Consider the following 12222-nt stretch of genomic DNA (forward strand, 5'->3'; position numbering starts at 1 on the left):
TCTCTTTGTCTACTGCTCCCCCAGCTTGTGTTCCCTCTCTCTGTCTCGATGACAAAAAAAAATAAATAAATAATACATATAAAAATAATTTTTTAAAGGCCTTTTGAGAAGGGGCACATGCACCCCAATCTTCATAACAGCAATGTCCATAATAGCCAAATTGTGGAAGGAATCCAGATGGATAAAGAAGATGGGGTTCATCTACATAACAGAATCTTATTCACCCACCAGAAAGGATGGATACCTACCATTTGCATCAACATGGATGGAACTGGAGGGGATTATGCTAAGTGAAATGTCAAGCAAACAAAGAAAATTATCATATAGTTTCATATGTGAACTATAAGAAATAGCACCGAGGATTATAGGGGAAGGGAGGGAAAACTGAATGGGAAGAAATAAGAGAGGGGGACAAACCATGAGAGACTGCTGACTCTGGAAAACAAACTGAGGGTTACAGAAGGTGAGGGGGTTGCAGGATGGGGTTACTGGGGTATATATGGGTATTAAGGAAGGCACATGATGTGATGAGTACTTGGTGATATATACACCTAATGAATCCTTGACCACTATGTCAGAAACTAATGATGGCTAATTAAATTTAAATTAAATTGAGTGCAAGATGACCACTCTGGACCAGCCCCCTCCCCCCCCAAAAAAAGACATTTGATAAGCATCAAGATTTAGTTGTCCAAAAGGAAGGATATAGATACTGAAATCATGGTGTATTATTACAATTTTGGTTTTTCTAAATTTCAATAATGTTGTGAGATAGTAGAAAGTGTATATTGGTCTGTGACCCCAGTTCCTGGCACACTAGGAGCCTCTCTTGTTTTAATGTTGGTCTTTGACTTTTTGTTCCTGATACAGAACTCCTGAAATCCTTGTGATTTTCTGGATGGTGGGAGTGTCTTTTTTTTTCCTTATGAGGTGATTCTGGGTAGGCTTTTGGATGAGGGCTGGCTATTGGAAAGACCAAGCCAAGATCAGAAGCTTGAAATTTTCAGCTTTGCCACTCATATTGTTGAGAAGAGTAATGGAGCCATCATGCTTATATGATTAGCGTCTATACAATTCCAAAAGTACAGGGTTTGTAGAGTTTCTTTATTGGTGAATGCGTAGTGCTGGGAGAGTGGTGTGTCTGGAGAGGGTATGGAAATTCGTCATCTTTTCCCATATTCCTTGCCCTACCTTCCAGCTGGATGTTCTCTGTATCTTTTACCATGTCTTTTAATAAACAGTTAAACAGTTAACCCACTGAGCCACCCAGGCGCCCCAACAGTTAAACAGTTAAATGCAAGTAAGTATTTCCTTGAGTCCTCTAGCAAATTAATCAAATTCAGGGAGGGAATCTTTGGAACCTCTGATCTATAGCCAGTTGGTCAAAAGCCCAGGTGAGAACCTGGACTTGTGACTGGGATCTGAAGTATATGTATGTGTGTTGCGGGGGAGGAGGTACATTTTGTGGGACTAAGCTCTTACTTATGGGATCTAATGCTATCTCTAGGCAGAGAGTGTCAAAATTGAGTTGAATTTTTGGATATCCTCCTCATATCCTGAGAATTGCTTGTTGATGGTGTAGGATACACTCTCCACTCCCACTCTCACTTATTTTTTAGTAAAAAATTGAATTAGAAAAATAACAAAGAAGCATGATCCAGCATAGGTGGCTAATGTGAAATTATTGTAGAATAAGTAATTCCTACAGGAATATTTTTGTTTTATAATGTGGTTTCCCAATTCATGTTAGGCTCAGAAATCTTACTGTGCTGTCAAAATTGGGAAGGATAATATAGGTATTATTTCCAGAATGATCAAGTGAATGAATGGATGGATGGTATTATAAAACAGAACATCTGGTACATTGTTATATCCTTTAAATGACTTAGAAGTAGAGATAGTTTAAGAACATCATTTTTTTTTAAATTGAGGTATAGTTGACATTCTTGCATTATGTCAGGTGTACAATGTTAAGGTTAGTTTCAGGTATACGACACAGTGATTTGACAAGTGTGCATGTTATGCTATGCTCACCACAAGTGTAGCTACCATCAAAGAGGTCATTTTCAAAACCACTCAAATCACTTTTTTTCTTTAAGAAAGTGAATTTTTATTCTTGTCTTAATTCTCAAATTCCAAATAAAGAGCAGGCTGTGTGCTGTTTGCACAGGGCTCTGGTTCCATTTCTCTACTTGTGTCTCAGTTTCATTTTGTTGGGTCTGATACTTGATTTCACCCTCCTTGCAAGCTATTAAGTTAGCTTGCTCCTGTTTCACGGAAGCTGGGAGAAGACACGAGATTCTTTGGTCAGAGACAAAGAACTTTCTTATACAAGGTACAGCAAGCAGCATGTATATCAGCACATTTACATGTTTATCTAGCCTCAAACTCCATTGGGTTTACAAGATGTTACCCAGATGGATGCTACATACGTAGTGGATGTCCGTAACAGCTAAGGGACCCTAAGTCTAGTGAATCCATTACTTTTAGTTCATTTTTATTTTTTGCTTGCAATCAGCTAGCAAACTTACTCTTTTCCCCACATTGAGATATTACCATATCCATCAAGGTTGCCTGCTATAAACTCAAGCCTGAGAAACAGCTCAGGAAAAAAAGCATTATGACCTTGAATTCTGACACATCCAGAAAGACACCTAGGAGCACTAGAGACCCACGGAGGACTCTCTCCCCCAATATACCTTGTGGTGGTGTCACCTTCACCCTGGCTTCCCCTATTGGCTGTTATCAATATCCATGGGGCAAACAATATTGTCCCTGACAGCTCTCTGGAAGAGTCTCAAGATGTCCTGGTTGGACCATATATGAATTAATCACTGGAGCTGGGGTAATGTCCTTGACTTAGGCCTAGTCATTCCTGAACTAATCTCTCTGTTAAGGAGGAAATATTACTCTTACTGTCTTAGATCAACCAACTTATCCATGCTGTTGGGGTGGGAGGATTAATTTGTACCTAACCCAGTAGTTCCTGCCCAATAGGGAAGGGGCAAAGTATTAGGGAGACTTTCACTAAATATTCCACATGGTCTTTAAGTGATATAACTGAAGAACTTTGCTTTATTGCAGATTTTCCCAAGTCAAATGAAGTGAGAAAAAGAAAAGAAATTAGAACTCTTTGGCTCTCTTTTCTATACTTTTATTCGGGAAAGCTTATCTAGTCTTTCATTCTACTCATATTAATTGAGCACCCATTAGTGGTCAAGAATTCTATTAGACCTGGGAATACAAGTTCAAATAAATTGAAAACATCTGCTAATCTCACAGGGCTAATCATCTAGTGTTGGATTCAGACAATTTAAGAGACCATTTGAATGAGAGAGACACGGCAAGGTGATGGCAGCACATGGAAGGAACACCTGACTTGGACACAGGGGCAGGGCAGGATGGTTAGGAAGGGCTTCCTGGAGAATATGACGTGTAATCTGAGACCAGAAGGATGAGTAGGAATTATCAGGTGATCTATGTGTGAGGAGGATGAGATCGCTTGGAAGATGGTGCAGCAAAGCAGGTTAAAGAAACTAAAAGCAGCTTTGTGTGATGAATCATAAAATTCAAGGTGGGATGAGGTTGGAGAAAAAATGAGAGTGAGAGGCAGAACATATTCTCTAAGTAAAGGGGTTTTGATAATTCTGAAAGCCCTTAAAGACTTGAAACAGAGGGAAACATTAGTAAGATAATGATTTCATTTTAGAAATTTCACCCTGGCTGTAGAGTCAAAAATGAGGGTAGAAACAAAGCTGGGAGAGATGAGTTGGGAGCTTGTTGAAATCCAGGCCAGAGATAGAATTAATCACACTTGTGGAATAGAGTGAAGGGGCAGATTTGTGATCTGTTTAGAAGTTAGATCCATACATCTTTTTCTTTTTTTTTAAAGGTTTTATTTATCTATTTGAGAGAGAGAGAGACAATGAGAGCAGGAGCAGGAGGGAGAGGCAGAGAAGGAGAAGTAGGGAACCCAACATGGGGCTCAATCCCAAGACCCTGGGATCATGACCTGAGCCGAAGGCATATGCTTAACTAGCTGAGCCGCCCCAGTGCTTCTGGATCTATACCTCTTAATGAGTAACTGGACACAGGAGAACTGCACTAGGGAGTGCATAAGTCCTGGAGACAGGATGGCAATGATATGAACAGATATATTACATTCAGGCAGGCAAACATTCAAATTTCTACCACTTAGAATCTAAGGCTGAGCTAATTACCAGTAAAAGGCAGACACTAATAACTAAGTACCTAGCATGGCTACTTTGAGGATAAATAAAATACTATAAATCTTCAGTAAATTAAGCAGTATTTGAGTCCCTGGTGCTCTGGAGGAACTGTTTGGTTGGAGTAGCAATTCCTTGAGTATAGCAGATGGAAGTGTGTTGCTGTAAGTAAAATAAACTGGACTGACAGCAGTTTAAGCGAATATGGGATTTAAGTGAATATGGGTTATTTTTCTTGCACAATAAGGAGACTGGAGGTGGAAAGCTATTGGCAATAATTCAATCAGAACAGGAGTCTTTGTTGTGATCTTTGTCTTTATCTCATGGTCACAATTTGACTACCCCAGTTTCAGCCTCCAGCATCATATTTACATTTAAGGCAGGACTGAGGAGAACCAGGCACAAGAAAAAGGCCATACGTTTGTCAATTATCCTGAGATGGGAAACACAGGAGTAGAAGCAGAAGTTGGAGGAAATATAATGAACTTGATTTTGAATATACTGAATTTCAAGTTTTATATGTGTTCACATAGAAACAGGTTTAATAAGCAGTTGAATATATTGGCCTGGAGTTAAGGAATGATATTTGAGATTGAGGAGGAAGGTTAAATTCTGTGGGATGAATGAGAGAACCCATAGAAAGGGTATAAGGTGAGAAAAGTAAGTAGACCAGGACATAGCCCTGGAGGAGAACACACACATATAAAGAACGAGTAGAAGCTCAGGACTGCCAAAGGCGAGAGAAGAGTGGCTAGAAAGAAAAGAGGAGAGAGCATGTTTTGTATCCTAGAATCGAAGCCTTGGAGAGAAGGCAATCGAAGGAGGACATGGTCAATAATCTTAAGTGCTCACAAAAGCAAGGAGGTAATAAATTACCTTGTAGAGTGCTTTTCCCACTGTGGGGATGAAAGCTAGACTCCACCGGGTTGAAAAGCACAAAAATAGGCGGGAGTGGAAAGAACAAATGTAAAAAGTTTTTTTTTCTTATTTTATTTTAAGGTTTTCTTTATTTATTTGTCAGAGAGAGCACAAGCAGGGGGAGTGGCAGGCAGAGGAAGAAGCAGACTCCCCACAAAGCAGGGTGCCCCTTGTGAGACTCAATTCCAGGACCCTGAGATCATGACCAGAGCCAAAGTCAGATACTTAACTGATTGAGCCACCCAGGGGTCCCTGAAGTTCTTTTTCTTTTTTTCTGAGTTCATACTTTAAGTTGTTACTTATAAAATTCTTTTTTTTTTTTTTTTTCCCCTCAAAGAAAGATTTGGGAGGTAAATGCAATTCACTTATCAGGAGAGAACCAAACTTGAGATGCATGTTTCATCTTCATGCCCATCAAAGGATCTCTCTGAGTTCTGCTGGTATCTGAGTGACCGTCTCTTACCTCAGTGAGAAGGCACAAACAAAATCACTCGACACCTTTGGCTTCTGGGCAGCGAGGCTGTGTGAAGGTTCACTGCAGAGAGCTTCCTAGTACTGAAACGGGCAGAGTGTCTAGAAGTTTTATCTGGTACCACATGTAACACGAATTAACTTTCCCAAACTTTTCTTTATTTGGTATGTTTTTATATGGATGAATGTCATGGAAAATAAAAATATTATGGGAAAATAAAAATGTTCCATTTGCACAATTTGTGATAGATTGTATTCAGATTTAAAACATTAAAATATTTTCTACCACATATAAAGTCGACTTTTATTTTGGACCACCCAGACTCAGAACACTGTGATGAGGGACTATAAAAATAAGAAACTTGTAGATGACATTGTATGTAGTTGGCTGACTATTTTGGTTTAAGAAGTTTCTTTCCAGCTAAGGAAAGCAGAAAATGAAACACTTATTTAAATTTAAAATACTCCAAACCATGCAAGAGACATAGTTAAAAGAAAGTAGTTTCCAGGAGGGAAATTCTTTTCTTCTCCTCTTCCTTCTCCCTCTTCTCCCCGTCCTCAACTCTAAAATACATACACCTATTTCATAGTTCAAAAAAAGTATCTTTCAGAGTAGGAGGTTAAAAAAACAACAACAAATGGTTTGCTTTCTTTTATTTCCTCTTATGTAATTAGACAGTAGACTCTTAGAAAAAATGGTAATAATTTCACCCTCTTGATCTCCCTTTGGTCTGTTTCAATCATCACTGTGGTCATTCTCAAAACATTTATTTGAGAGAATCAAATTGTCTAGTGGTTGAGTTCTCGGGGCTCGTATATTAGGATGTCACTCGCGGCCCAAAGATTAAAACCTTTACGTGTTCTCCGCCAGTCACAGGATTATTAAACGGAAGTTTTTCAATCATTCTTTCTTTTAAGTGCTGGCATTTAAATCCGTTAGCGCTAGAGAACTTTCGCTTCCCCGCTCCCATCTGGCCCCAAATGCGGACCTTCTCCCAAGAGGAGTCTCTTTTCTTTGCCTGAAGTGGGCGGAGCAAAGGAGCGTGACGCAAAAGTGGGCGGTGTCTTTGATGCTGGGAGCGCCTCGGCCTCCTAGTGAACGCGGCCAACGGCCGCAGCAGCTGCTGAGGCTCTCGGTTCCCCAGTCGTGCCTCCTGGGCAGGCGCCGCGAGTTCAGTACACATCTCAGCCGCACTGAAGCCTCCTCTGCCTTTTCAAGCTCTACATGCTACCCAACTAAAAGAAGAAAATGGGCACGGGGGATTTTATCTGCATTTCTATGACCGGAGGGGCGCCCTGGGGGTTCAGACTGCAAGGTGGCAAGGAGCAGAAGCAGCCCTTACAAGTGGCTAAGGTAGGACCACCGAAGAGGTGCTATCACCGCTCTGTACTGGGAGGGAATGAGAGCAACCTGTTGATGGTTTTTTTCAAGTTGTGTTTCAGGACTTCATGTTATTAGTTTGATTTTGGCGCCGATGTTAAATTTTTCTAGGATGCGGGTTTGTTCGTGTTTCGAAAAGAATAATTACCAGTAATTGATAGGGAAAAAAAAAGAGTGCCGTGTTTATCAACTGAAGAAAAGGCTAGTTAATCAGCTTTTCTGACAACCAGCAAACACCTGGGAACTTTCTTCCAGGCAGTATGAGAATACGCAGTTACTGTTTCACGTTATGTTTCTCCACAGAGAAATGCTCAGCCCAGCTTAACCAATTGGCATGGCTTTTGGGGACTTTTGTAAGGCCTTGGTAGTGACATTTACAACGCAGCATTTATGAAAAGTCCAATTTTGGGCAATACTTTTAGATATATGATGAAAATGTCAGAAAATCTATTTGAAACAATATTCTTTTAAGGATTTGACAAATAAATGCAAAAATCTACTCCATTCCATCATGTGTACTCATCTAGTTAAGTGCTCAAAATAAAATTCGAAGACACTGGAAATACATTCTTAAGTAGCTTATAAGAAACTTTGAAATGCACCTAATAATGACTTTAAATGCTTTCGATGATTTTGTTTCCATTGTATTGCTTGTTTCTTGCTACCAGTTTGCTAGAGGGGATCTGATATGATCTAAATTGAGATTCAGCTAAAATATATTCTAAAATGCATGAAATTTAAGCAGACTCTTACCTGAATTGGATACTAAATTGTAGTATTGTAGAGAGGAACATGTTTGATTAATTTCCACTTTTATATTAAAAGTGGATTTAGATCCTTATGAAGTATGTGGACTTCTGGGCTTTATAGTTATTTTTTCTCTTGGCTTTGGCTTTAAAAATTTTTTTTTATATTTAATGTTCACTGTGAGGAAGGAGTTTCTTTGAAATTTCCTGCAACTAGGCTTCCATAGGAAAATCCTTTCATAATGCGATGGTGGAATCCTGCCACCTAGTGAAAATTTCAAACATCAAAAACGAAGCATAAAACAGAAGGTTAAAGCAAAATTTTTAGAACTGGAAAGTTTCTGAGACCTCTGGTTCAACCTGTGGATTTTAGATGAGGAAAGAGCCCAGAGAGTTTAAGTAACTTTCCTCTGCTCCAAACTAGCAGTGATCGAAGAATCTGAAAAGGTGGTTTCATTGTGTTGCTTTAGGAATCCGTGGCCGGAAACATCAGACAGAACAGTGATGCCTAATTCGGAGTACGCACAATTCATGAGGCTGAACTGGATTTGTTCTGGGTCTAGAATAGCAGTTGGCTGGCTCCAGTTACTGAGATTTGGGTTCTAATTCCAGCTCTGATCTAACTTGTAGCCAGGCATGAGACAAATCTCTCACCCTTTCTGAGTCATCTGTTGTGAGGTGGTGTGTGTGTGTGTGTGTGTGTGTGTGTAGAGAGAGAGAGAGAGAGAGAGAAAGAGACAAACATTTTGAGTGAGAAAGGAAAGGAGAAAGTAAATTGGAAATTGTATTCTACCATTAGTGAGATTCTATATTGCTAGAGTATTTTACTGTCCTATTAGTATACAACTTTAGAAACATTGCCTACCATTTAGAATGTGGGGACAAAGGTGGCTGGATGGTGTTATTCCCTGTTAGTTCTTTTGTGGCCAGACCTTAAGAATAGGGTAGGTATTGAGTTTCTCCTGAGTCCTCAATGTGCTTACTGCAAAGCAGAACTATTATGTGGTGATTTTTTTTTAAAGAATTAAGCTAATAGCTAGTGAAGGGTGCTTTGGGAGCATTTCTCTGCTGATTACATCTCTATCAACAGGATTCAGAGAGGCTATTGTGTATGTGAGTGTCAAAAAATTCAATCCAGCTCTTCCCCCAAAATCAGATTTCTTAAAATACCCTGGAAATATATTTGTGATTTTTAAAAGACATTATTAAAGTATTTGGATGTTTGTTTTAATTTTCTAGTTTATGATAGTATAATTTATTATTAATTCTAAAATATCATTATGAAGGCATCTGGATGTTTGTCTTAATTTGTGTGTGTGTGTGGGGGGGGTACACTACAGTTTACAGTCTAGTTTCCCCATATATAAAAAGTAACTAGAGAGCCTTCTAAAGAAGATAAAATTTATAAGTTAGTATGGCAATGGCTACTTTTGTTGGTCTATTTTTTCCCCCTTAATTCAAACTTAAATTTAATTTCTGATACTAGCATTATTTGTTCTAGAAAACCCTTGGAGCAAAGTGCTTGTCACTTTCTATGTGCCATGGCCTCACTGGGATCACTGTTTTTCATTTAAAACATCAAGTCAACTCAATTCTAGTAATGGTCCCTCAGCTCGAGGTGAAGTGAACATTGCATAGCCTAGACTTCCTCCTCTTTCAAGGTGATGCTTATAGGGGCCAAGTTAACCCCAAAAAGGAAGATGGAGAGGAACAGGGCAGAGAGCCTGGGTAGGGATGTTGCTAGCAAACACAATGCTCACGGTTTTGAAGAACATGGAGGACGAATTTGGGAATTAAAGAAAATATATACTAACAAAGAAAAGGAAATTTTAGACAGTGCTTGAATCATGCCCCCTTAAAAGGGAAACACTAGAGCAGTTCTGTAGATAACAACAATTTTTTGCCTTGTTATAAAATATCTCGTGTTCAGGTTTTTCATAATTCTGTGTAGAATGAAAATTGAGGGGTCCCTGGGTGGCTCAGTTGGTTAAGTTGCTGCCTTCAGCTCAGGTCATGATCCTGGAGTCTTGGGATGGAGTCCCATATTGAGCTCCCTGCTCAGCAGGGAGTCTGCTTCTCCCTCTGACCCTCTCCCCTCTCATGCTCTCTCTCTCACCCAAGTAAATAAATAAAATCTTAAAAAAAGAAAAAAGAAAATTGAACAAGCTGAAATAAACAGGGGGACCCCCAGCCTTATGTTATTAACGATGATTGGAAATTTAATAGCTTTATAATTTTAGTAAATATCCTTCTAGTGGCACATTTAGTCACTTTTGAGAGATGTTCAAGCATTTTTAGTATTTGGCTGGTCCAGCTTTTAAAGATCACTAACAGAAATATTAATAATCAAATTTTCATTGATATTGAAGCTCAAGGCCACAAAATTCAGTTTTGTTTTCAAGAATAAATTGAATTTTTAAAAGAGTCAAATAATCAGTAACGGTTGTCTGGTTTTTGAATGCTTATATATCTTTTAATTTATGTTCTAATACATGTGATGGAAGGCAAACGTTTCTAATACAAAGTCATAAGTATATTTCCAGGAGACATTCATAGAAACAAATTTATTGAGGCATATTTACAACATAAAATGCCATTGTATGTGTGCAAATATTCTTAGAAAAACTGTGTTAGCACTTTTAATCTACAGAATTCCTCTTTCGAATATGGACTTACATGGCTATGCCTCTGGACAGATAACTATGGAAAATCTTCATTTAAAAAAGTGGGGAGAAATTTTGTTTTACAAACAAATCTTATGAAAAATTGAGTAATAACTCACATTTTGAAAATAATGAGCAAAGAATGTTCACACTGTATCCTTATATGTTGAATGTTTAGAACTTTAAGCTTTCTTCAAAATATATAGACCACCACGGTATTTATTATTCTCTTATTGAATTTCTTTTATTTTTTTTTCAAGGTGATGCTTATGGGGGCCAAATTTTTTTTTAAAGAGGGAGAGAGGAAGAGGGGTTGGGGGAAAGGCAGAGAAAAAGGAGAGGGAATCTTAAGCAGGCTCTATACTCAGTGTGGAGCCTGATGCAGGGCTTGATTTCATGACCTTGAGATCGTGAGCTGAGCCAAAATCAAGAGCTTGTCATTTAATCTGTTGAGCCATCCAGGTGCCCCTGAATTTCAGTTCAAAGTTTCAAGTAACTTTTATTAAAATTGACATAACAAATTACAATCATGTATTTTATGAGGCAGAAGTGGATTTAATGGTTCTGTATGTCCTCTCTTCAAAATTTTAAATAAAGATATGTTAGTCAAGCACAATCAGATAACAGTCTTATCCATTAGTGCCATCAGTGAGGTCTCTAAAATGTTTCAAATAAAGTAATTCCAGAAACATAGCTATTTCTAAATGGAAAAAAAAAAAGAAATATTTTAAATGTGTTTGAATATGTGTATTTGAGGATAAATACTCCTTACTACATATGGAAAGCTACTAACATCTTTATTAGAAAATATGATTGATGACTTCATGTTTTATTGAGTTTTTGAGGGCTTTCCAGAAATTCTAAAAACAGATATGCTTATAGAATTCTAAAAACAAGTATGCTTACACACTAGGCAAACCTATTAAGCATATGTTATTTAAAATCTTTGTTTTGGAATTGTGTGTTTTAAGACAGATCTTGGTTTGTTGAAAGACAAGCTAAGATAGTGACTTTTTAAAATTTTTTTTAATTTTTATTTTTTATAAACATATAATGTATTTTTAGCCCCAGGGGTACAGGTCTGTGAATCGCCAGGTTTATACACTTCACAGCACTCACCATAGCACATACCCTCCCCAATGTCCATAACCTCACCACCCTCTCCCGACCCCTCTCCCCCTAGCAGCCCTCAGTTTGCTTTGTGAGATTAAGAGTCTCTGATGGTTTGTCTCCCTCCCGATCCCATCTTGTTTCATTTATTCTTTTCCTACCCCCCAAGTCCCCTACGTTGCATAAGATAATGACTTTTATCAAGCTCTTTTCAGAAAAATATTCCTTGCAGTATTTTCTTTGAAGGTGTTTTTTCTTTAAATGATCCCCTGTAACCTAAGAAGTACTTTGAAAAATATGCTTACTTTAGAGATGAAGAAATTCAGGCACAGAAAGTCTAAGTTACTTTCCAAAGGTTAAGCTATAAAAAATGGTGGGATTTGTTTGCAAATCTAAATTTTCCTTCTGAACTGGTAGAAACAGGTGACTGATAGAATAAAGGGAAGCTAAGGTGGTCCCTAAAAGGAAGCTTGTAAAAAATAACGTGCTCTTTATTGAAATGTGATTTAATTGGCCAAGGGATCCCCAAGTTGAGGCCAGATATGTTGCCACGGGGCTTCCTGAAGGGTTGTGTGACATGTTCTGGCACATCCCCTCTGCCCCTTTCCCAGCTGATATAAGAAGAGGAACAGAGAGATGCAAGAATTATGGGGGTCCTTAACATTGGGATGAAGTCATCATTAGTAGTGGGAGAGTTTCCCCTTTCT

General features: G+C 38.4%; 1 protein-coding gene across 2 annotated transcripts in view; it reads left to right on the forward strand.

The window, feature by feature from the left end:
* Positions 1–6680: 6680 nt before the first annotated feature.
* SYNPO2 (synaptopodin 2) overlaps positions 6681–12222 on the forward strand; it is a 176651-nt gene continuing 171109 nt past the window's right edge. Inside the window, exon 1 of one of the 2 annotated variants that reach the window (XM_013053939.2) lies at positions 6681–6969. In XM_013053939.2, the coding sequence (XP_012909393.1) occupies positions 6865–6969 (105 nt within the window). In that variant the 5' untranslated portion in view covers positions 6681–6864. The remainder of the gene's footprint in view (positions 6970–12222) is intronic. The other variant, XM_004748000.3, reaches the window with a different exon arrangement.

The sequence above is a fragment of the Mustela putorius genome, unplaced genomic scaffold (genome assembly GCF_011764305.1).
Source record: "Mustela putorius furo isolate JIRA1106 unplaced genomic scaffold, ASM1176430v1.1 tig00001215_pilon_pilon_pilon, whole genome shotgun sequence".
NCBI classification, from domain to species: domain Eukaryota; kingdom Metazoa; phylum Chordata; class Mammalia; order Carnivora; family Mustelidae; genus Mustela; species Mustela putorius.